Below are 26,077 nucleotides of genomic sequence, written 5' to 3'. Positions count from 1 at the left end.
TGGTGCAAATAAGGGAGCTCTGAGTTCCAGTCTGGACTCTGCAAGAGACTGGTTGCCTGGATCTGGGGTAAATCATTCTGTCTGAGCTTCTCCATCTGCGAGCTAAACATACCAATCCTCCTTCTCTCTTCCCACTGTGACGTAGATGTTGGTTAAGTGTTTTGAACAGACGTAAAGGTAAAAGAGGTCTCTCTTGCCATTTTGTGATCCAAAGTTCCTGGTGTGTATAGTTGCATTAAATTATGAAATAAAATCCTCTTGATTGCTGTGATGACAGCAATTTGAGGGACTGCAGATTGCTTAATACTTCTCAAAAAAAATCAGATATGGCGGTAGTGGCAGAAACCAGCAGAGTAAGAACAGGGGCTAGTCACTTCTTTGCTGTCCTTAATCCCATAAGTATTTCATAATTGTTATGTATACCCATCTTTAGCTGTACAGATCAGCACTGGTAGCAGTCTGAATTCTGAAAACTTCTGCTATTTTTCTGATGAAGTACTATAGCTACAGTAGACCTTATTCCACATTAAGAATCTTTTTTTTTGTGGGAAGGATAAAGCATTATCTACTGACAACTTGAATGATATTAATCTCATACTAATCTTATTCAGAGGGGTAGCATTTGTGCTTCAGTGGTTTAGGTGGCAGTGGGTTGCATGGGATGGAACATGGAAACCTTCACTTCTTGATGGGTCTTTGGCCACAACATGAAAACAGGTTGCACTGTTCCAGGTAGCATTATATAATCTGCTTGCAGATGACCTGTTTCTGGATTCTAGATCTGTAGTCCACAGTAGACAGCATTTTAGTTCCTGAGTTATCCTGCTGGCTTCAGCAGGACTTTATATGGAATAAGGTGCCATTCTAGTATCACAAGATAGCCTTAAATGACCATGAACGCCACTTGCGTTTCCACACCTGATTCTTATTTACACTACAGGCACTTTATGGCTTTCTGAAAAGTAAAGTAAGTGTAATAGGTATCATCTTGGAGCTCCTTCACCTGATGGTGTGGACTCTGCATGCCTTAGCTGTATAAGAACCAAGTTTTTTTTATCTTGACATTTTAAAGCTCCTGACCAGAGCTCCTGATCAGAAGTCTAGTAAAGGGAAGTAGAATATGAGGAGGTTTCTCTTCAAAGCGTTGGGATTATCTGGCAGTGGAGAGGCAGGGGAGAAGGGTGTATAGGTCTTATCTTCTGGACCTGTTCTGCGGAATTAGAACAAAACCTTCAATATTTTATTATCCTGCTAGAATACAGCAGCACTAACGTTTTTCAGAAATACATATTCAAAGTACATAGTAAAAGAAAGGGTACATGTACAAGACAGTATATGAACAAAGCAGCCTGCTTGGCTTCACGGTATGGAAATATTATCCCAGAATCTTGTTTGAGTAAGCATTGCTTCTGAAACCTTGCAGCTGATATCTTCAGGCTCATTTGCTTCATTGTAGGCAATTTATATATATTGTCAAGGGTGCCACATAAATAATCATAATAATTGCATTATGGTTCTGTAATTGGTGAAGTATGTACCAATGATGTACTGCTTTTCCTTCAGGTTTATGACAGTACTGTGAGCTATTGCAAATTCTCCACCCCTAAACAGCTTTTTGCTCTATTATTTTTTTTAAAAAGAGGATTATATTATTTTATATAATGTCATCTGTTGATAAGGATAATATGGACAATATTTTGGTTGCATAGCAACCAGCTTTTCAATGATTGTTACTTGATCATACTCCATTCCTTGAAATATACTTATTTTTTAATATTTTCAAATAAACACAGCTGTATATTCAAAAGTTTCAATACTTTCATTAATTTCTGTAATAAGATGAAAAAACATAACTGGAGTGCAGGAAGATGTTCCATGGTGATGACATGCTGAAATTACTTCATGGGCAAGTTCAAGAAATCTGAAACCATTTTACTGAATTAACACTTTGTGTAGCTTATTGTCTCTGCACTTGAGCAGCGAGTCTGGCAGGTTGATACCGTTAAAAAAGAGCACCGCGTTGGACGATGGCACAGGGATGTGTTTGAGGAAAGGGCAGGATAGAGCTGTACTGTGTGGGCTGCGCTTGGGGACAAGCTGTGACTGGAGCTACCAGGCCCTTCCTGACTCCCCACTTTTCCCTTAGTATGATGAGCAAACGAACAGCATTATCTGACGTACCGCAGGGCTTGATGTGAGGACTTCAACTGTGCTGGGCAGCTGCCCACTCAGTTACCAGTTCCATGAATAACACAGAAAAATGTCCTGCAAAGGCTGCTCCGTGCTGCAGGAGCTACTGTGGATTTCTCTTAAGCGTTTTCTTTTCATTGACTCCCCAAACCAGAGGCTTTTTTGATGTGGGGGGATACTGCAAAGAAGTAAATAAGATAAGTGCAGTGCATTTTTTTTTTCAAATGGGAAAAAGAAGAGGTGGCTTGCTTCTGCCTTTTTTGACTGCAGTAGTAGGAAGATTGGTTTCAAATTTTGGAAACTGCAGATACATTTGAGAAGAGTATAATTCAATGTTTAAGCAAACTATTCCATTTAGACTTATTTTGGTTGTAACAGCTCTGAAATCCAACTAGCTCTAGAATACTCATGGAAATAAAGCAACCAGTGTCACCAAACGCAGGGGAGGTGGCAAGAGATGAGCTGAAATGGATTAACAAAACCCAACTGGTTGTAATAAAATTTGTTTGGAAACATATTTAAATCCCAAGCACCACATAAAGTCCTCTCACCACCTCTTTGAGGTGGACGAATAAAGATTATTATTCCCATTTTACAGCTAAAAAACAAAGACATTAAGTGTTATTTTCCAAGGCCACGCGGAAGGTCACTGGCAGACTGGGGATCAGGACTCATAAACTCCTGGCTTCCAGCCCCCCACGCTGTCCTTTGACAATGGTGACTTTGTGTAAAGATGAACTGCCCGTAAACAGCGGTAGAGAAAAGCACACACATTACCTGCGATGGGTTTAATTAATACAGTTAATAACGAAAAAGTTTCAGCAAGACTTTTGCAGGAACTGCAAGCATTTCAATAAATGCAGCCGCTGGGTAAATTCTTGGCTCCGTTAAAAGTCTTGCCTGGGATCGGTTAATGTTGTGAACGTTCACATATGGGCCGCCTGCGCGACATAGGATTTATGAGAGCTGCTTCTTGGGTAGTGCAAACGTGGCTGTGCAGGGCACCACTGAGTCCTCACCTGACACGATGTGGGTGGCTCCGGTCGGCCGTGTTCAGACTGGAGTGGGCTGGGATGGGATGAGGGACACTGAGTGCAGCTGGGGATGGCAACCAGCAGGGAGGGAAAATCTACCTTAGTTAGAGGCCAAGGTTGGCACAAGGACAAATGGTTGTACACTGGCCATGTGTTAATTTGGCCAAATTGAAAGAGCTACCTGACCACCAGGGCAGAGTAGGGGAGGGGAAAAAAAACAAGTGGTTTTAAGATGGCAATTCAGGGTATGACATGGTTGCCTGTAATGTTACAGGATGCGGCTGTTCAGCTGAGAAGGACTCTTCAATCATGTATGTCTGAGTTGTTAGGAGAACTCCTGCTGCCTTCATTTGGGACAAGATTTTACCTCTGATCTTTTCATAAAATAGTGCTCTCTTCATCTCTGCGCTCTGACCTTTTCATGACTAAGCATGATGAATGCAGGCAAGATGTTCTCAGTTCAGCCAGGCTGGAAAGCAGTGGTTTGGTCTGTGCCAGCTTCTTCTCTCTGTTTCCCAGAGGGTAGCAGCAGGGATGGAAGGTCAAGCCAGGCTTCTTATTCCTTAAACCACGTTTGACCTGGCCAGTTTTCTGGCACCCTGGTTGGTGGGAAAGGCTTGCTGCTCCGCTCATGTCTGCTTGTTCTGGGAGAGGTGTAGATGCAGGCTGAGAGCAGCTTTTCCTGGCATGGCGAGGGAGTTAGCTGTACGGTAGAGTCACAGAATCACAGAGTGGTTGAGGTTGGAGGACACCTCTGGAGATCATCTAGTCCAACACCCTGCTCAGAGCAGGGTCAACTAGAGCAGGTTGCTCAGGACCTTGTCCAGATGGTTTGAATATCTCCAAAGATGGAGACTCTACAACCTCTCTGGGCAACCTTTTCCAATGTTTGGTCACTCTTAGAGTTAAAAAAAAGTCTTTTCTTATTTTTAAATGGAACTTCCTGTGTTTCAGTTTGTGCCTATTGCCTCTTGTCCTTTCACTGGATACCACTGAGAAGAGTCTGGCACCATCTTCTTTAGTCCACCTTCATCAGATATTTATACACATTGATACGATCCCCCTTGAGCCCCCTCTTCTCTAGGCTGAACAGTTCCAGCCCTCTCAGCCTCTGCTTGAATTAGATGCTCACTAATGTGAGTTGTTGAGTATCTTAGTTTTCCACTGATGTCAGTAGGTGCAGAAGATGCTTGGAAAGAGCCTGCAGAACTGCTGCACTTTTCCCAGGTGGGAACTATAACCTGCTTGTGTGTGTGTTTTCTTGTTTATGAATGCTCTTTATTATGTGCATTGTGGACTGCCCAAAAGTATCAGCAGGGATCAAGCCCTAATCTTGCAATGTGCTGTACAAACATGTCTGAAGATAGAGTTCTTGACCCCAGTCTCTGGTATCTCCGGTAACTGATTCTGCACAGGCTGAGTTGCAAGGCCAGGACCTACATATTATTTACCAGTTTGACTGCTGCTTGTGATTTTGCACTATTTTTATATGTTTAGATTAGGGCAGGGGTAAAGATGAGAGAAAGATATTGTCCCTCTTAATTTTATCTAGATAAACTGAAGAATTGCCTTATTTGTTTATTGGACTCATAGCTTGTAATTTTCCAGTGTGATTTGTTGGGACCTTGGAGAGTGCAGAGCTGGCTGATAGCATAAACAGTACTTTGTATTCCTGATCTGCTTACATTTATACAGAATTAGAGACTGAAAAATGTTTACAAACTGCTGCCATAAGAAAGCATTAGAAATCCTTTGAATGCGAAATGCCAGTTTGCTGAATGAGATATTTTGGTTAGTTCTGTTGCCATGGACACTAGATAATTCTTTTTATTTATTTTTTGCTTGTCTCGTTCAGGGTGACAGAAGGAAATAAATGATCTAATCCAATATACAATAAACAATAGAAATGCCAAGTAGAAGTAATGTAAACAGTGTGTTTTGTAGAGACGTTACCCATTCAAGAAGGGAAAGTTATATTTTAAATTGTCTCCCAAGTGTATGCAGTGCCATGCTCCAACTTTTGCCACCATAATTTGAAGTCTAACAAGTTAAGTGTATTTCTGCTCCTTCTGGAGCTCCTGAGGAGCAGCAAAGCCTTCCCCGTTGTTACTCTTGGAGCACCACCTAATGGATGAGTTAGGAAAGGTCCTTTTCCGGCAAGCTTCTGACCAGCTTAGATTTCTTGTGTTCTTATCATCAAGTATCTGCTCATCAGCGTCGTTGCAAAAAGTCATAGCCAGTTACACCAAATGGCAGATACATAAAACTCTTGGTCAAGGAAAGCCGCCATCATATGTTTGATGTAGTGTGTCTTTTACATGCACTGGCAACTTGAACATTCTTGAAAAGTTTGGGTAGAATATAGACTAATTTTTTCTTCTGAGAAAACCTTACATTTGAAATTCTTAAAATTATTTGGAATATTTCTTATTTTCCAAACTATTTGCATGAGTATTTGAAGAAAATTCGGCTAACTTCCAGTACAGCTTCATAAATGACTTGTTCTCCTAACAGAGAACAGAACATCACACTGAAAACTCCCTGAAAGACAAGACAGCTACAAAGAAAGCTCTAAGGCATCTGGATCTGTGTAGCATGGCCTTCAACCATTTCTTACTGCCCTGCTTTGCCTGCTGAAACTGTAATTATTTTATTTGCAACTCAGCCATCTTCTATTTTTGTTTCTTTTTTTCTGCTGCTTCCATCCAAGGAGGAAGAGAAGTAGAGAAGAAGTGAAGACAAAATCAGACAAGAAGGAAAATGGAAGGCATTAGTAGATGCATTTTTCGCAGAGCAAGGCTCAAGCTCTTCTGTAGGGCAGACTGTCCTCGTAGCCCTCTGTGGTGACTCCCCATGTAGGGATGGTTCTCTCGGCCAAGGCCTTTCCACTTCTCGGCAAACATCTCCGTCTGTTTCCATCAGCAGTTCTCTGAAATGCCCACAGATTTTTCTTGCTGTGAGAAGGAAAGTTTCTCTTTCCACTGGCAGATTTCCCACTGGTCAGCTGAGTAATGCTCTCCACAGGCCTGCTGTCCTGTTTGGAAAAGAGGTCCTTTTCAGCCAGGTCCTAGCTCCCAGCCAGCTGCAGGACTTGCATGTTCCTGGCAGCGTGGGCCTGTTCCTGGCCAACAGTAACACATACACCTTTTCTCCATATTCAGCTTTTGCCTGCTAGTCCCCAACCTTTCTCTGTTCACAGCCTGACAGAGAGGGATTTTTCCTTTACTTGCAGTCCTTGTTGTTGTACACAGTTCTCCTCTCTTCCTCCTTCTCCTTCCATTCACTTTGTCCATTTAGTATGAGGCTGGGATTTTCTGAGTTTGGCGAATATTCCCTTGACTTCCAATGGAAAATATTATCAAGTGTTATCTGGTATCTCTACAAGAGCAAATTTTTGACCACAACATCCTTCAAAAACATTACATCTGCCCTGTCTCATGGCAAGCACTGTCTGGTCCCATGATTTCCTAGGCACCCTTCTGGCAGGACAGCAGGATTTATTTCCAAAGGAGTAGGCAGCAGAAAAAGTGATCAGCCAGGCATATAGAATAAAAATCCTTTTAGAGCTTTTCAATATAAAAACATCATGCCTGGCTAAGGAAATCCCTGAGCCAAAGACCACTAGGGCCTGAGAGATTATCAGGGGGAAATATCACTCTGTACTTGCTCCTCTCTAATTCCCTTCCCTTGGCCCCCCTGTTGCCTGCTGTCAGTCAAGGATGTGTTACGTGGGTCTTTGGTCTGAACCAGTGCAACTGGTAAGTTCTTAGCACAGAGGCAATAACTCGGATCCCAGACCGGCAGTTCCCTGGCCACGCGCCATAGGCGCCGTTCTGATATTGCACCACTTCGAATGGCAGACGACTCAGGACAAAGCTGGGAGATCCCAGTGCAGATGGTGACACCCCGCTTACCCGTTGCTGTCGGTTTCTGATACTGGATAACAAGATAGTGAAGTGGTGTTTCCGGTTAGAGTTCTTGAGCGTGGGAAGATCCCAGCAATGTGCCAGCAGCACTATTAGTAGTGCTGGAGCCCGTCTGATTTGGAAGTCGATGACAAATTGCAGAAAGTGGATATTCAGGTGAAAATGCTCTAGGAACCAGGTGGGCTTCTCTTTTCAGCTGCTATGTTATGGTGAAGAAAGAGAAGGGATTTGTAGACAGATGTTATTCATGCTCTGTGGACTTTGAATATAGGTTGGGTTTTTCAAAAAAAAATTTTTTTAATTTTGTGTTGCAAGTGGATGGAGTTTTTCCTCTTACTCCCTGGAATTCCTCCTTACTGACGTAGGACCTAGAGTTGCTATGCATTTCTGTAATAAGCGCATGGACTCTTTAAATAATTGATTTCCTATGGGGTGCCTCATTTCCTACTCTTAAAGAGCAGTAAGGCTGAATTTTAGATGTGTCACTTTTCTTATGTTAAAATCATGTCATTGGCAAAGAAGTGGGGCCTTCAGCTGGAACATGTTTCACAGACTTCTGTGCTTTCAGTTTCCCCTCTTATACCAGATGGATTTTCTTCAATTTCCCCAGCATGTTGCATGCAAAAAAGCACAATGCTCCACATTAACCATTTAGTTCTATTCCCTTTTGTTTGCTTGAAGAGAAACTCCAAAATCGCTTTTTTGATAAATATGCATTGAGAGGCTCTTGGACTGAACTAGTGGTGGTTCTCCATAGTGGACTTCAGTAGATGGTGAAAACAGTTGTCAGCTAATGCCAGATGCCAGCACAGGGCCTAGACTGTGGGAACTGCTGCATACGCTGCAGCAGACTGATTTCTTCTCCATGGCAGATTCAGTGTTGGTCAGAAAAGTGCTGCAAGCTGCTGCTTTAGTTCTTTCTAAACCTAGTTGTCTGCTTTTGAGCTGTAGTCCACTGGCAAAGTTTTCAGTTTAGGGGTAGGGAAGAGATGACAGAGGAAAACTTTGTAATAGTGGTTATTTGTTGAAAATTACTGTCTTTTTTATATTCCATTCTTGTTTGCTGATCATGCAGAGATGTCTTTGTGAATAGCTGGATACCCTTAAACAAAGTACATGTTGGTAATGCATTCTTATTGTGTGTTTACTGATCAAAGCATCTTATAAAATTTGATGGGTCTTATTTGCTAGGAAGTATAGGAGGTCATTATGAGAAAAAGAATTATTAGCAAACAATTTTTCCATTATATACGTGTCTTGAGATTTTTGCAACTTCATTTTATCAGATTCTTTGCCCTCTGGAATCTTGCGGTAGGAGTTCTCAGTGGGCATCTTGATGGGATATCTCTTCTGAAGCTTTGGAGACACGAGATGAGGGTGGAGATGATGTAGACAGTAACATTCATCAATGGTAAAAAAGCTAAAGACCTCAACAGTGGTCAAACCACAATCTTGTTTAGTTGAATGGAAGTTTTGCTTAAAGGGTCAGGATTATACCCTCTAGTAGTCAGTCAAAGTTTGTTTAAGTGTGTTCTTATAAATCCATGCAGATGCAAGAAGGGCACCATAACTGTCCCACCATTTTAGTATGGTTCTATTTCCACGGGAATTATGGCTGGAAGCAGCGTGATCAGGCATGGTATTACATGACCACTGTTTCGTTCCACAGTGGTATCAGAATCTAAGCTGTCTCTCTATTTGGTCTATTAATTTGTTTTTCTGAACATTTGCAGAATTGCAATATCCCATTTTTGCCAAAACCAGATCTGTTTGGCAGACTTTTATCAATTCCAGTTGTTCTTCCACCGCCCTTTGAGGATTTTTCTTCTCATGTACTGCATGCTCTGGGTACTCAGTTGCGTACTCAGCTAGAGGACACATCAAATACATCTGTATTTAAACATAAGCTGTATTTCTTTTCTCTTATTTTTGGCCTAGGCTAGGTTTTGCTCTGAAGTAAGTATTGTGGAATGATAAATGCTTATAGTATAGTATAGGCATCTAAATTGTAGTGGTTTGTGTTATGATTACAGTGTTGTCATGGTGATATAATTTTTGCAAATGAAAAGCCAGAGTTCACATGTGTAGCTCTTATAAATCCTGGAAGGCCTGGGGTGGGTCAATTAGTCATACATTTTATAGCATCCCACATACAATAAGCTTTTTTAAGTCTTAATTATGCACAATGCTAAATAGCGTTTGCCGGGAAGCTTCAAAAAAGTGCTGTTTTGCAAAAAAGCAAATGTAATAGTTGGACTCAAAATACCTTTCTCTTTGCACCACACCTAACACGTTAGCTCGTTCACATCGGCTATGCAGTGACTGTGCAGCACCCACGTAACATGTGGTTTACAGGGAGAATGGCTTGCCAGAGTGCGGCATTACCTGGGCTGTGTTCTCGATGGTCAAATGCACTTTAAAAGACAGTCTTTGGGAAAGTCCACGTCTGAAAGCAATGGTTCAAGTACAGCTGAAAAAAGCGCCCGTAATTTTTACACTTAATAGAACATCCAGCAGCATTCAAGGGTCCGACAAAACAGCCTTAACAACTCGGTTGCATGGCAAAACTGGCTAATGAACCATGGTTGTATGCTTGCAGTCTACCACTGTTCCCATTTGCTTCCCTTGGCTAACAGGCATTACCCTTCCCCACCTGGCACCAGTCTCAGCTGACCAGCTGCCATTGCAGCTCCAAAAGGGGCTATGTACTCGGTAAGAAAGGGTATATCCCGGCTGGAAGTGATGGTGCAAACTGGTGCCAGGATGGCATGGAAATAATGCATAGTGCACAATACAATATCATTTTGTCATTAAAATCCACACTGCTTTTTTCTTTCATTAGCCTGTGAACATGTGACAGAACTCATATTTAATATAACCTTGGATATAAGCTATTTTACTTTTTTGATCCAGTAAATTTTGTTCCGGAAGCATAATTTTCTCTTTATGAAGAGCAGAGTTTTAATAGAAATGGAGTGTTTGATCAAGTGCCTGAACAAGTTGGGAAAAAAATGCCCAAGCTTAATAACAATTGCTGTCTTTTTTCCTGGGCATGTCCAGTCCATGAGTCTAATAGAGATTGGGAACCCTTCGCAAAGTCTGGAGAACGTGTGTCGCTGGGCCTACTTGCAACAGAAACCTGACACTGGGCATGCAGAATACCACGACCATGCTATCTTCCTCACAAGGCAGGATTTTGGTCCATCTGGCATGCAAGGTAAGATGTGCATCAAGTTTTATTGTGTAAGTGTCAAGACTTCTGAGCGGCATTTCTGTTCATCACTTAGCAAAGCTAATTTTGCAAAGTCTAATCATGTATTCTTTGCTTAGTTTTGGTCAACACTGTTTTTTAACCCAAGAGCTCTGCACATAGCCATTTGCTGTTGTAACTCTTTCAGTTATTATTTTATCCTTTCTAACTAATAGAATTATTTGTTGGATCATTTCTTTGCTCTTACTGAAGCCAAACAAACGGGATCCCTGTGTAAACACTCCTGAAATTTCCCAAAGATTAAAGAATAGACTCTGTGTTTAAAAAGTCTCCAAATGACTGTTGCAGTGTTCCAGCGGGATTGCCAAGATATATTGTTACAGAGAGGTCTGGAACGGCAGGGCCAAGTACAGTCCCCTACTTTTTCCTTTTCAGGGCTCTGCCTCCTGTGATATCAGGTTTGTTCACTGGAGGGGATAAATCTATGGGCTTTCCTCTTCCTTTTGGGTTGGCCGGGTCTGCTGGCGGCACAGGGCCGGGGCTTTGCTCGTGTATTCCCAAAGGGCTGGAATTGCACCCAGCTCATGAGCTGGCACACAGCAGCTTGCGATCGCCTTTCCTCCTGTTGCCTCATGTACTTGCAGGAGACCAGGTGCAGAATGGCCCTAGAGGAGATAACAGTGTCTCGGTGAACCATGAATATAGTTCAATTTGTTCGACAGACTCATTTCACATATTTTATAGATGAGGGAGCACATTATTAAACGTTTGGGGCAGAGGTCTCTTGTTACCTTCCAGAGGAGCACTTCAACTGTATTTGTGCCCCAGCGGGGAAGACGGAGATGTTTGTACTTGAGCTTCTCATGACGTTGCCTTTCTGCACTTGTTCATTTTCTGGGACGTGCGGTATTTCTCACAGGCTACGCTCCAGTCACTGGAATGTGTCATCCTGTTCGAAGCTGCACGCTCAACCATGAAGACGGTTTTTCATCTGCATTTGTGGTGGCCCATGAAACTGGACATGTGTGAGTAGAACTATGGATATCCTGTGTCTTACCTTATGATGTCTTTGGTACTGACAAATATCTATGTCGTTGGTAAGATACAGTTTATGTTAAGAAACATCATTCAGGGTTAGCCCTAGCTTCAGTTCTCAGCTCTCTCATGGCTTTCTTTATGACCTTATGTAAGCCTTGTAATCACTTTGTATTTTGGTATTTTCAAATGGAAAAAAGAAATAATACCAAAATGCTTTCCAGGGCTGCTATGAGACTAGATTCAATGATATATTATAGTCTCCTGGTGGAAATGTAAAGTATTTATTTTGATGAAAAATGAATTGAGTCAGTGGAATACATGATTCATAAAAAGCAATCTATATTAAATAAACCTGTCATCTGTATATGTTACCTCTGCTAAAAAATACAATACTGAAAAGAAACAAGGTGCCAAGCACTGACATTATAACTATTCTATATATTTCATATTAAAAAATGCAATTATTTTATTTATGGATGCGATTAGAACCGATGGTAGGCAGTAGTTGTTAGAGCTTTGGTTTCTTCCAGAGCCTTTTGGTTTCTGTGTTTGCAGAGAATGCCCACTTATTTCCCTTTTTTTTCTTGGTAGAATAACAGTTCGCAGAAGGCTTTCCCCAAACAGTTTCAATCTATTATATTTTCCCTAAGAAAGTCTGCAGGCAATTTCCTGTTTTTTGTATCAGAAATTATTGAGGGCTTTAAACAAAAAACATTGCCAAAATCTGTAAAATCTCCCTGTATATATATCTTAATTAGACAGGGACGTAGAATTGATACCCAGATGGTATTTAGTTCCAGAATTTTTGAATTAGGATTAAAAAGAATACACAATCAGGTTTGAAGAGATACCACTGAAGATTGCTTGTAACCTCTGAAATCACATTGAGCTCCAGTCTGTTAGTTTAGATTAATTTAAGGAAAGATATCGCCAATGTTAATCAAAGAGTGCCCACAGAAGAATGCAATGTAAGATCCTAACAAGGGGAAGGAAAAAATATGTTCATAATATAGCCAAAAAGGAATTTAAAGATACCTGTAACTTGGAGTAATTTTTTAAAAGCACCGACACTTTGTTTGTGTGTGAAACAGGCTGGAATGTGGAACTGCCACTGGGCAACAGCCGGAGTGAGTCTAAGCTAACTCTCAGTGGACCTTTTTTATTCCACACAAAGGACTAGTCTACAATTGCAAATTAATTCAAATTAGGCTAATGTGTGTTTTTGTTTTTTTTTTTTTAAGTTAGATAAGTTACGTTAAGTACTGAATAGCTCCAGGTAGGCGTATGAATACATGTCTGTTTGTTAATACTCTTGGGGAGTACACTAGATCCTTAATCCGGAAATGGATTCATTTAGGTACAGATACTCACAAATGTAGGTATGTGCAGAGAAGTCCAAAGAAGGCATTTTTAGTCTACTTGGAAAGTAGGTTAAGCTAATCACGTGGAAGTACTTCGAAGGGTAAGCATGTGTGGGAGCTACTACAGGCTAGCCTTATTTCTCATGACTTTCCTCCCATGGACAAGAAAGGTGACACTTCAGAACTTGGTTGCCCCTGGCCGCTGGTGGCATTTGGGATTTGAAGGCGCCGGGCCCTCAGAGCTGCCCTGCGATGTAACGGTGCTCGCTCTCTCCCGTGCGGTGTAGGCTGGGCATGGAGCACGACGGCCAAGGGAACAGATGTGGGGACGAAGTCCGTCTGGGAAGCATCATGGCCCCCCTCGTGCAAGCTGCCTTTCACCGCTTCCACTGGTCTCGCTGCAGCCAGCAAGAGCTGAATCGATACCTCCAGTGAGTAGCTGTTTAGCTGCCTCTCTCCTTTGGCTAGGAAGCATGTAAGAACAATTCTGCACGTAGCGTTTTTGCATTATGCTTTTATTGGTTACTCAAATGTAGTTAAATAAAACAAAGAACCTTCCCCCCACCCATCCTATCGGGAAGAAGATGCTTTCCCAGCAATTGCAAGTAATAACACAAGTTCCCAACTACTTCGATTTCAGTCCGCTTTGAATCGTTCTCAGTTCATTTAATTGACATCTGTCATTTTCTCTAAGTTGATGTATGTAAGCTTTCCTCCCTCGATTTACAGGAAGGCACTGTTGCTGGCCTCGCCGCTAACCTTCCTCCCTCCCCAGTATAACTGCTCGCTGGAGGAGTGCCTCTGCTCCTCAGTGGCGCTGGTGCGTTTCGTATGGCTACCATAGTTGGCTTGAGCCCTTCATTGCTCATGATACCTGCCAATGATAAGATGGTGCTGCTTAAAGGGGAAATTTTGCTCTTTATAAGCACTCAGAGCTTTTCTTAGCTTTAAGAGATACCTAAAGAAACCGTGTGGTTCTGGACCTTCTTTTTCAGTGGTTACTTTTCCTTTAAGTACCCTAAATGCAAAAACCATTTTATTCTCCAGTTCTTTTAACAGCTTCATCCATGTCCCTTGCCTTCTCTTTGAACATGGCCCTTCAGGCACTAGACCTTCATCTGAGTTAGCTGACAAACTTTGATTTTACAGTCATATCTTTGCTCCTTACAGAAAAGATCTTCCCCTTGCTATGTGCAAGATGCATGCAAAAAATATGGGGAAACTACTAGCAGAATACACAGCAAAAACAGATAATGTGTAGGAAAAAATGCAGCAAAATGCCTGAAATGAAAAGAGTCAGTCTTTTTGTCAATATTTTTAATTGTCTTAGATATCTTAGGTATGGCAATAAAGACTAAAAATATTATCAGAGAGACTTTGGCCTTAGCCAAATATGATTCCAGCACATATACTCACTGTTTAGGACAACAGCAGAATCTCCCAGGTTCATCACACAGAAAGGAAGCTTTGTAGAAATGGTGGCTGGAACTGAGAGCTAGCAGGAGAGATGGAGACAGGGGACAAGCCTAAGTGTTTAATGCAGGCTGACAAGTACTGATGCTTGTCAATGAGTCCCTGCTTCTCTGCAAGGGCGCAGCAATGTTGCAAGCTTAGCAGTACTCTTGGCTTCCGCTTCTAAAACTTGACTTGAAAGACAGTTGCAGGCAACAAGAAATTCCACAAATGGAAAATTAATTAAACTTTCTTTTCTTCTTGGTCTCATCTGGATTCTTCCTTTGATCCCTTTCACATAGGGAGCCTGGAGACTGATAGGAATTTACCTGCAAGCGAAGTGGAAATGATAATGGAGAAGCTTCAGAAAAAATAGCTAGAATCTATTAAAGGTGGATACAACATGATTAAGTTTACATGAGCATAATTGCAGTATTAACTGCTCTTTATGACCAGTGTCTGAGAAATTGTAGGCTGTGTTTTGTTTGGAACAAAAAGACGCTGAAACCACAAACACTGCAAGTCTCACAGCCCCATCTGTTACTGTAATTTTTGCCTGTTGCAGTTCCTATGATTGTCTGCGTGATGATCCTTTCGAACATGACTGGCCTTCCCTTCCTCAGCTGCCAGGAATTCACTACTCCATGAATGAGCAGTGCCGTTTTGATTTTGGTTTGGGCTACATGATGTGCACAGCTGTGAGTACTTAGCTTGGCTTCTGCTATTTTTCATCCAGGAGTGTTGTAAGTGTCTCTGAAATGTCCTTAATAGGGGCTGTATAGTGAAGCCCGCAAGGAAAGATGTTGTGCCCACTTAACTTTAAGCAGGAAATAACAGCTGAATGTTGACAAATAAGTTATTTTAACTATCTCCGTTTTTTTTAAAACTGAAGTTACAGAAATGATTATGCTGTAGTTTCATAAATAGTTCTAGACTTCAAGCAGAAGAGCTTGCTCTATTACTGAGCTTCCTATTGCTGGCAGCTAGTTATTTTGTTACAGAACTCCCATCCAAATGAGAAGGAGGATTTAGTCTCACATCTCGTACTGCTAATGCGGGGCTCTACGCTTTTATGTTCCAATTTTATGGGAGGTATGATGCGTTTTGATGCCTAGCATGCGCAAATAAGTGTGACAGCGAGTAGCGCATTTTGCAAGGACCCTTGATGATACGATTGGCTCTCTTGTGCCAGGAAAACAAGAGAAAAAGTCTAAATTTGAAACAAGGCAAGATTAGTGCAATTTTCAGTGGATTGGTCTCAGAGAGAAGAGTCTTCTTCAGGAAAGCTGTGCCTCCCACCTCCAGCCCCTCGAGTGGGACAAAAATATTAAATGGAAAGAGAAGTTTTCAGCTGGTGCGGCAGCTGCTAGCACATAACATTTCTGCTTTGATTCTCAGCTGCAGGGATATGTGGGATGAGTAGTGTCTCCAGATAATGGATGAGAACCTCTAAAGCATCAGCTGTAGGACTATGTCTGGACACGGTTCCCACTGAGGCTGCCTTGGGAGAATGTCCCTGCCAGAGAGGGTCTGTTCTTATAGCAGTGCCCTGGAGCCTGGGAGCTTTTAATCCTTCTTTATTCAGAATAGCCAAGAGCATGTTGAGGCATCATGTTTTAGCATATTGTGTGATGGGTGTTTCTCATTTTCTCCTATTGATGCTGTCGTAGGATAGCTAAAATACTAAATTGTTCATAGGATCAGGATCCAATGAATGAGAGATCAAATTTCCCTCCTCCAAGAAGGTGATCACAACAGCTGAGCTACAGTCTGAGCAGCTTGTTTCCTTCCCCCCTGAATACTCAAGTATTTTCTGTTTTGCTTGCCAAATGAAGCAGTACCATTTGGAGAAACTGTAAGAAAAATCAGTGTATGTCTTATCACCCAGGGTAGCCAGCTTCTCTTGCCCAGCCTGCCTTTGGCTGCTAGTATAAAACCATTTTTGCACATGGCATTTTTCCATCAAATGTGGGCAGAATCTCACTTTGGAGTCACTGATCGTTTTGCATGAAAGTGGCCTTCAACTCTGCTCAATCCACAGACACACTAGTGGTCCTCAGGAATCAGTGGTAACATCTGCCATTTTAAAGCTAGGAAAGGGAAACCCCATCATGCTGCAGAGTTTCTAGCTGAGTTTGCAGCAGGTGCTCTCTCAAGGCAGTGTCCACTCTGACTTTTCCTGTGTTTCAGTTCCGTACGTTCGATCCCTGCAAGCAGCTGTGGTGCAGCCATCCCGAGAACCCCTACTTCTGCAAAACGAAAAAAGGGCCTCCGCTGGACGGGACCATGTGCGCGCCAGGAAAGGTGAGAGCAGCTGCTGCGCGTGTACCAGCACACTTGTGTGTGTTCAAATCTGGGTGTTTGTAGAGTCGGGGATGTTACTCTGAGAATCGAGGGCAAAAAGGCAGGATTCCTCCTCCTGATTCATTCCTACAAACGCAGAAAACAGAGGACTGGGGAATGATTTTTTTTTTTTCATAAAGCTTTTGGGAAAGTCTCACTGTGAGCTGTGTTAGGACTCAGAAGTTCCCAAGTCCCGGTTTGGCCAGAGATATAGTCAGTTTGACAAAAGAAACACTTACCTGAGAATCTGAAATCAGCTAAGATGTGGGGAAAACTCAAGAATGCAAATACGGCCGTTCAGCAGCGTGATGAGAGGAGGCCAGGGCCGGTGCCCATGTGCTCCGCGTGAGCACTGCCTAGCCACCGCACCCGCTGCTCGGGCAAGTCAGCACAGTGTGCGCCCAGCAGAGGCTCGTACTCTGCTTCTTGGCAAGTCATTGCAATAGAGCCAGAAAGGGGGGAATTTCCACTGGCAAAGGACTTGTGTGAGGTCTAGGAGGGGTTGTGTTTAGATCCGTGCTGTTGCTGTCCCCAGTGCTGTGCCTGCAGAGAGCAACGAGTCCCTGGAGACTGTGGTCAAACTGAGGCCGCTGTCACTGGCCCAAGGGAAAGGATGGACGTGGGAGCTGAATGCCTGCTAGAGAGAACCAACGTGCAGCAGGCAGGGGCTGTGGGGAGAGAAGCCACGACCGGCTGAGAAGGGCAGAGCCGGAGGTGGATTTGCTCATCCCATGGGAGTCCTGGGGCTCAGGAGGAGCTGCAGAAGGAAGGGGCGGGGTGCCAAGGGTGCAGCAGCTCCCATCGCCGGGCACTGCTTTGCGCCTGCTGCCGGTCTTGGTGCCCTTCCGCAGAGGTGTGCTCGTAGGGTTTGTCACGTTGTGCTCGGAAGTGTTCTGCACTCCCAAACCTTTGGAGACTGCTGAAAAACTCTGCCTTCACTGAGCTTTCAGTGTGGTGCCTGCGGGAAGAAGATGTCACTGCTTGGAAAGGCGTTTTGTAGACCCCAATGGGTGACATCATTTATGAGACAAATGAACCATATTAGCAGCTGCTGTTGTGGTCTGAAACGTCTTTTTTATGAAAACACTGTGTAATGCTAAATTCCTTCCCAGCAAGCCATGAGCTATACGAGCCATTCCCTTTTGTTTTTCTCTTCTGCAGATTATTCCTATTATAACAGCTTTGTTGCTGGTGTGAAAGCATATGAATAACATTTTAAAACTACAGTCCCAAATCTTAGATAGTTTCTTTAGATTGGCTTGCGCCAGTTTTCTGGATCTTGATTTTGCATTAGAAATGCTTATGAAACTCCAGAAAGATACAATTATATTGCGTTTTCTTGCTTCACTTACTTACCAATCCGTTTTTTCATGTTAGTATTTGAACAGAAACAAGAAGAAAGAAAGAACTTGTAACCATACAGTTAAGGATCAGTCAGTGCTTCCATTATAAACAGTTTGTCAGGATATTATGCAACTCAGCTGTAAAAATTTTCTCTGGACTGGAACTTGGGATCCAAGGTTTTGGCTCACTGGGCAGACTGGCCAGGTTTTTAGTTCAGTGGAGATGTGAGGGAGTATGTGCACATCCTGAAGTTTTAGTAGATGATAGAACTGTAACTGTTTTATTCCCACAGGGGCTGTCCCATTTCTTTGATAAATAGACTTATTGCAACCTGCCAAGAGAACCTAAGAAAATCATATAAAATAAAAGCCGTTTAGTTAGATAAGACTCAGTAGATTGAGCCAAGCCTTTTTTTTTTAAATAGCATGAGATATAAAGTATTACTATTAACTTTGTATTTCCAAGCTCAACATTTGACCAGTGTATTTATTAGGAGTTGCTGGTGTTTTTGAGTATGGACAAATCAGATGATTTTCTTTCCATCTTTTCTTTGCCTTGTCATCCCTCCCTTTGATTTGGCCTTTCTCTGTTCATTCTCTTCATCGATTTGGACAATACCAGAGACTCCGAAGTGAAAGGACTGTGACTGTAAAACGAGTGTGTTGCAGAAAGTTGGGACTCAATTTCTGTGTGGCCATTTCCTTTAAGATACATTTCCCATGATATCTCAGCAGCGCTCGAGGAAGAGGAAAATAACTTCAAGCTTGGTCCACTATTTCCTTTGGAATAATGCCAGAGAAGAAATGGACAGAAACATAAGCAATTAAAGATGTTGATTCAAAAAGTCCCATTTGTTTCCCACTTTAGAGACATGTAGTTATCATGATTTCATACCGCTAATTCCCATTGCCTATTTTAAGCTGAGACCAATCAAAACACTGCTGATGTGTCCAAGAAACATCCTGGCTTTGCAGCAGCCGAGGGGACTGGATGCCAGAAATGTAAGTCATGTTCTGGGGACTAACACGGCTTGCGGTGCGTAGCTATTTTCACCTAAGCCTGGTACTCAGATAACTGATAACTGGTCTCTCCGTTTTTCCAAATTTAGCTGATGCTATTGAGGAGAAGCCAGTCCAGCCTGCCCTCTTCCCAACTGAAGCTCAAGGGGCAGGAACACCTATGGGAGACGCTGCATTCGTGGCACCTTTCCAGCAGCCGCGCTGATAGTGGCTGCGTCTCTGCATGCCCTGCCCGTGTCCCGGCCACGGGCACCGAGCGTTAGGAATGGGAGGAAGATTTGGCTTTTTAATGCTCTCTATGTGTGCGTGCATGTATGTGTATGTGTGTATATATATATATATATATATATACACACGTATGCACATTTGTGTGTTTATGTAAACATATGTAAGCTCTGAGTTTTTAGGGATGGTCTCTTATCTATTAATTTTTAAACGCTTTTGCATAAACTCACTATGAATGTAGTGATTGCTTGAAAGAATTTGCCAAAAGAAGGAGGTTCTGCAATTTCAAAAACTTTTTAATAAATCTCCTTATGCAAATAGAGGCATTTAACAACCAGATACATTATGTTGATTGGCAGCAAACTAGTAATTTGCTGGATTTAGTGACAGTAAGATAAATTATTCTCTTGGCTTCTGCCTTCCCAACCAGAGAAGAAAATCACTATTTTTTATAGAATTTTGAAGGGAATACATAAAATATTTTACATTGCTTTAAACCTGATTTTTTTTTTTAAACCAGACTAATGTTTTATTAGGAAAAGGAAAACTGTATTGATTTTTCTGGTGCAATGTAATAATGGTGCAGTGACTTGCAATTAATTCTATGCATTCTGAATGGCCATATGGACCTCCAGGAAGTAAGTCCAGTGGGTAAAGTTAACTCCAGTGTGCAAGGTTAAGCACATGTAAGATCAGAGTTTCAATGTGAACTGAGAGATGCTCCATAAATTGCTATTGTAAAATGTGCAGATAAGGCATAACTGTGCAAAGCTTAATGCTTCGCATAGCTGGGGATTAAAAAATCATATGCTTTCAACTGATGATTTACTTGCATCCAGTTTTGTAAGCGCCACTGTTAGCCACAGGCTTCTTAAGCCAGGGAACCTTTAGAAACATTTCATCAGTTTTTGTTCTGTTTCTTAAACTATGACTCTTCTGGGGAGAGGTTTATATTGGCTGAAGTAGCTAACTGCTCTCCATGAGAGAGAAGTAAAAAATAAAGTCATTCATGCAAGGAGATTGCATACTAGAGCCCATCTGCTTGCTACAGTGACTAATACAAAGGTTGACACCACCTGACACTCCTTTATTTCTTTTCTTGGAGAGAGGTGAGAACCCAGGACCTTCCCGTGCCAACTGAGCTGATGTTGCTCTTCAGTTTGGCACCGATGCCCGGGGTCCAGGCACACACCTAGCAATTCTCTTTACTTTCACCGTTTTGTTGAGAGTGTCTGAGTTGAACTTGGAGATGTTTTTTGTCTAACAGGAAAGGAAGGGATTGATTAAATATTGAAATAAAAAGATACTGTTAAGAAGAAGAATGGACCAAGAAAAAAGGTACACTAATGTGTGCTCAAAGCAATCCAGATAATTTCCCGCTGAGAAAGCTGACCTCAGCTTCTCTCGGAGACAGGAGACAGATGGATAAGTGTATGCTGTGTTAGTCACCACAGAAACAGGGAGAATACTTGATTCTCCACTCAAGAAACTTTTACTGGCTTGCAGGGTGCATTTTACTGTTACGGCTCTCAGTTTGTCCCTTGCAACTAATTATTCTTGAACAGATGGAGCAGAGCAGGCTGGCCTGCATCTGATGGGAAATATAAATAAATAAAGAACCTTCTCCTGGTAGGATCTACCAGCCATAACACGCTAGGAGGGGCTGCCTGGCAGGTAACTGGGCAAGCAATCAAGGAGACGCACCAAAGGGCTGACAGTTGCTGCCTGATATAAAAAGTAGAGATGCCGAAGGAAGATCTGCAAGTCTTTTCTTGAAAAATTAACTCACAGATGATTTAAGCCCATAGGAACACACTGGCTCTTGTTTTGGCGTCTGCAGCCGTTGTTTCAAAGAACTGCTGAAAACAGCAGTGGAATGTTTTACTGCAAGAGGCTTAAGCTTCCTCTCCTGGAAATTGCACTTGTTTTGGAGTGTCCGGTTTGCCAAAAGAATAGGCGAGACTGCAAGAAGTCATCTTCTCTTCCACTAAGAAAGCAATTTGCATTTATCCCGTTTTTTTTTTTTTTATTACAAAAAAAAAAGCTGTAATATTTTTGTATTTTAAATGAAAACCTCTGTTTATGATGGGAATAATGGTTGGAATTGGCTCTTTTCCACCTCATTATGTAGTTAATGTAGTAGCAACAGAAAGGGAAGGCTCTAGCTTCCTTTATTACACTGGAGATCACTCCATCTCTGGTTTTCTGTCCTCACATTCTCTCCATTTCCATAGGTCTGCACAGAGTAAGATTCAATTCTGGATCATTTCCTTTTATGTAGGCTCCTCTCTTTTCATTCCCAAACAAAAAGGCAGAGCTGCTGATGACTCACTTCACACAAGCCCTTGTCTCTTAGTAGCTCTACCTCAGCTTCCCGACAATCAGCACATGACCGGCTTCTCCAGTAAAAATCAATGCTGTGCTTTCCTTTACGCAGCAAAGTCAATAACACTTTTCCATGTTTGCTTTCCACTTCGGGGACCAGTCACGGTGTCACATAGATGGTTTATTAGTGGTTGTTGCAAACCCACATCCCCCTGCTCCTGGCTAAAAAAAGGGAAAAGAGATTGGAAAACACAACATCACGTCTCCTCCTCTCCTCTGCTGAAGCCAAGCACTGGACATTTCCTTATGAACACACACTACGTGGCTCTTAAAACCGGCTCAGTGGTTCATGGGCGACTTATACATGAGGGATGCAGAACCCTAGAAAAAGGATGTTTAAACAAGCACAGATCAAGGACTGTCACATCTCATCTTCTCACGAGCACAGCTGAAATTTGTATCGACAAGCTGATGTTCCTCCAGCTTCCCCTGCATCTCTCTCAGGGTCCCATTGCCACCCAGTCCCCAACGACTCACAAACTGTTCAAACAAAACGCTACAGAGCTGTAAGTAAATAGTCCCTGAAGGGTGCAGCACTGAACTTAACATTGAAGAAGGCAAAGAAGGACGTATTAGCATTTTGCATTTCTTCCATGCTTTGCTGAATTATCTCTTGTTCTGTCAAACAGCTAAGAAGAATCTGCCTATACAGCTCTGGAGCAAGATTGTTAGAATTGGCTTCGTGGTAACTCATCTACTTCATGGGTTTTGACTTTGAATATTTGAAGTCATGAGAGAGAACAAATAGCTGAAACCTAATTTCTATTCTGTTTCCCTCTCCTTGTCCAACCAAATCAGTAACAAAATAAATTGCAATGAATGAGTCAGTCATTAAGCAAATTAAGAAATCAGTAAGCTGTGTCTTGTCATCGTTTTACTAATGATTCTAAGTTCAGCATTATTAATGATTATCCATCACTTTTAAATTTGTCTTCCTGATCGCTAACTACTCTATGCTTAAGAAAGCTCTCCTGTAACATATCTTCTGATTTTGTTTTTGCTGGCAGCATGTATTTAGCCATATGCTCAGCTCGTGCTGTCTGCCAAATTCTTGAATTCCAGGGCTTGTTAAGCTGTGTAAAATGTTATTGTTGACTTGAATGTTAAGGGAAGTAAGTGACTGATTGCACTTGTTGTTGTGGCCATCTGTGCGCGTGAGCCAGAGCTCTTGTCCCGACAGTAACCGTTAACGCAGGCAGACTGCGACAGTCTAATGCAAAGTCAGTTGTTGTGCTAGAAATATTTTCCAGCACCCACACTTCATCAGTAGACTTTTATGGAAGTAGAAATAATACCAGAAAGGGCCAGAGTCTGTGATCCTTGAGAGGAAGAATTCTTGACTTCAGCTAAAAAATTTCCCTTATTAGAGACTGAAGAAATTGGTTGAACGGCATTAGCAGGTTCCTTTAACGAAAGGAGATGGTGGAGAGGGTATCACTATTGAAGCTACAAAGGCTCTTGAAAGAAATGTGTAGATACTTTATGGGTATAGGGAAGTTAGCAAGCTGCATATTTCAACCTCTGTAGAATGTCTGTACTGCTATATTAGAAATCAGGTAAAAGAAAAGGGAAAGCTTAACAGGTTGTGATTAGCTGCTCAGAGGTGGGACTGTCCCAGCTTGTTCTCTCGTGAATGTTTCATGGTATTTTGGTCAGTTTTGCTGTGAGATCTCCAGGAATATTGCAAGAGTTCTTTATTTAGTATCGATAACGTCTAAAATGCAAGATGGCTTTAATTTCATGCTGGTTTGCTGACCACGGTTATTGCAGCAATGTGTTTGCAGAGCTGTAGGAAGAACTGGGAAGGACTGGGCTGCAGCAGGGACACCACCATTGCCCCATCAAGTGGCTGCATGCAATGGCAGCGGGGGAATTTACCTTTAGCCTCCAAGATTTGGGCTTCTGCCACTTCCAGTGTAACGAACTTGGGAGGGTTAAATCCAGCAAGCCTATATGTGCATACTTAATTTGTAATTATACTCAGTCTGACTGAGTTTGAGATGATGGGCACAGTCTGACAGTTCATGACAGTTTGTCCCACTGCTTTTTTCTGGAGAGGTGAAAAAAATCCAGAAATTGTGCCTACAATTAAAATGTATTGTACCGCAGCTTCTCATACGGTATAATTTAACCATCTAATCATTTTGTCATCTGTCCAATTTTCTCTTCTAGCATTGCTTCAAAGGTCACTGCATCTGGTTAACACCAGATATCTTGAAACAGGACGGACACTGGGGAGCGTGGAGTAAGTTTGGCTCTTGTTCTCGCACCTGTGGCACAGGGGTGAAGTACAGGACGCGGCAGTGCGACAATCCGCAGTGAGTTTGCATAAACCCCGTGCTTGTCTAATGTGGAGTGAATGAATTGCGTGAATCGTTGCTAACTTACTGGTTAGCAGTGCAATAAGTACTAGTGCAATAAAGGCTGCTAAAGGACCTAGGTGGTGCTTGTGAAATCTGGCCTGTAGTATAAGCCATCAAAGTTTCTACTTTTGGACCTTAGCAAGTCGTGAATCATCTTTTTTTCTCAGTTTATCCATCCATTAGGCTGATAGTGCCATTGCAAGGATCTTGAAAGTGCTATTACATTATTGCATAAAGCATAAGAGAAGTCTTAGGGTCTTGTATATGTATCTATGGTACTAGGTGAGTATGAAATAATGGCAATGATTTGCTGTAATTTTTTAAAAATTTTCATATACATTTTTCTGATTTTCATTTAACTGCCTTTTTGGATGTTTCAACTAGAGTGTCTTTGAAGACTGGATGCACTGATATTTTCAAACTGTTTTCATTCCAAGTTGAAACAAAGCTCCAGAGATCAAAACCTTTCCCACTTTTAATAATATTGAATTGTTTTGCTTTGATAATATATAAATGGTTCATCTAGATAATGTAGAGTGATTTAATTTCAGTAATGCTGGAACAATAATATATTTAATATAGATTGGTATGTACAAATGATTATTAAATATGTAATTATTGTTTTCGTATCTTATTGCTATGTCATAAAATGTCAAGATCATAACAGCAGGAACTGAAACCATAGTCAGAATTAAATGCTTTTGCCAGACAGACAGAATTTTTAACATTGACTTTCTCACTTTGTGCTGATAAAGTGATTGAACTTGACTTTAGTGTTGAAAATCATCTTATAGTTGATAAAAAATACTGTTTTAGCGAGGCTGCATTTTCTGATGGAAAGCTGTTCTGTCAAGAAAAAATGTACCCATTCTAATTTCAGCATTTATTACATTGGCAACATGAAAGTGACCTTTATAATTGTGGACTCTGTTTTATTTGTAAAATCTCACATAAGAAAAAATTCACATAAGAAAGGCCCAATGTACTATTTAAAATGTTTTCTGTGTTTTCTGGAAGAAGGTGCAAACCCAGATATGACTCTTGAGCTCTGTGTTGCCAGATAACATAGTGCCAGCTTGGAAGGCACTTGTGTCTGGAGGAGGGAGCACTAATCTGTGCTCTATTTCTGGATTTGCTACTGGCTTAAGGGGTGAATGTGAATGAGTCCCTTCATCTGCTTGTGCTTTCCTTTCCTGGTCTGCACCAAGAAAATGGCTTTTCTCGCCTGTATCGAGTGCTTTGAGGTCCTACTTGCAGAAATTGCTCCATGAGAGCTAGACGGTAACAGCAGGTTTTTAAAACGATCTCATATTTTACCCCAGCTGTAATGATGTATAGTAAAGACTGAGAGAAACCTTTCCAAAATGCCTCCCAGACTATCTGTTTCAACAGAAAACAAATATCAGAGCAGTCATTAGACTAGATCAAGTCCTGATAAAATATGGGAAGGAAGTACCAGAAATACATGACTGGCTTCGTCTAGTGCCTGACTGGGATTTGAATTGTGCCTGAAAAGATGTAATAAATGCTTGATTCATACACGAATGGCATAACTAACTATCACTTTCTTTCCTCTCTCCAGCCCAGCCAACGGGGGCCGCACATGTGTGGGGCCAAGCTATGAGTTTCAGCTCTGCAACACTCAGGATTGTCCTAAGGACTTGGAGGATTTCAGAGAGGAGCAGTGCAGACAGTGGGATCCTTACTTTGAATATCAGAACACAAAACACCACTGGCTGCCCTATGAACACGTTGATGGTGAGTAGTCCCTCTTCCTGTCTTAAGTATGTTTTGGTGAGGTTAGTTCCAGCCTGGGAGCTCTGGGGCCTGGAGCTGGGTACTAATAATGTATCATATGGCCATGGGCACCATAAGCCAAGTTTCCTTTATCAGCAGGCACCAAAGAGCAAATGTGCATAAGGAGGGGGCTAGAGAACTGCAGACCAGTATGTCCCACTGTCGTACTGGGAGACTAATAGAAAATGTTATGAAAAATAAAATCAGTAGATACATGTGTAAAAATTATACAAGACAGGATCAAATTATTTTTAGGAAAATCATGCTTCACAACTATTAGAGTTCTTTGAAGGGATCAGCGAGTATCTACATATGAATGATCCAATTCATCTAATATACTTGGATTCTCAAAAAGCTTTGTACTCTGTTCCCCAATAAATGCTCTTAAA

At 41.8% G+C, this 26,077-nt stretch overlaps 1 protein-coding gene across 1 annotated transcript in view; it reads left to right on the top strand.

The window, feature by feature from the left end:
* Positions 1-26,077, top strand: part of ADAMTS2 (ADAM metallopeptidase with thrombospondin type 1 motif 2) — a 188,052-nt gene that overhangs the window by 137,699 nt on the left and 24,276 nt on the right. Inside the window, exons 6-12 of the mRNA XM_067304888.1 lie at positions 10,211-10,367; positions 11,281-11,386; positions 13,048-13,191; positions 14,778-14,910; positions 16,403-16,516; positions 23,701-23,846; positions 25,474-25,649. Of these exons, the coding sequence (XP_067160989.1) occupies positions 10,211-10,367; positions 11,281-11,386; positions 13,048-13,191; positions 14,778-14,910; positions 16,403-16,516; positions 23,701-23,846; positions 25,474-25,649 (976 nt within the window). The remainder of the gene's footprint in view (positions 1-10,210; positions 10,368-11,280; positions 11,387-13,047; positions 13,192-14,777; positions 14,911-16,402; positions 16,517-23,700; positions 23,847-25,473; positions 25,650-26,077) is intronic.

The sequence above is a fragment of the Apteryx mantelli genome, chromosome 14 (genome assembly GCF_036417845.1).
Source record: "Apteryx mantelli isolate bAptMan1 chromosome 14, bAptMan1.hap1, whole genome shotgun sequence".
Taxonomy (NCBI): Eukaryota; Metazoa; Chordata; class Aves; order Apterygiformes; family Apterygidae; genus Apteryx; species Apteryx mantelli.
Note: the sequence above shows the minus strand (reverse complement) of the source record. Positions and strands in the feature narration are given on the sequence as shown.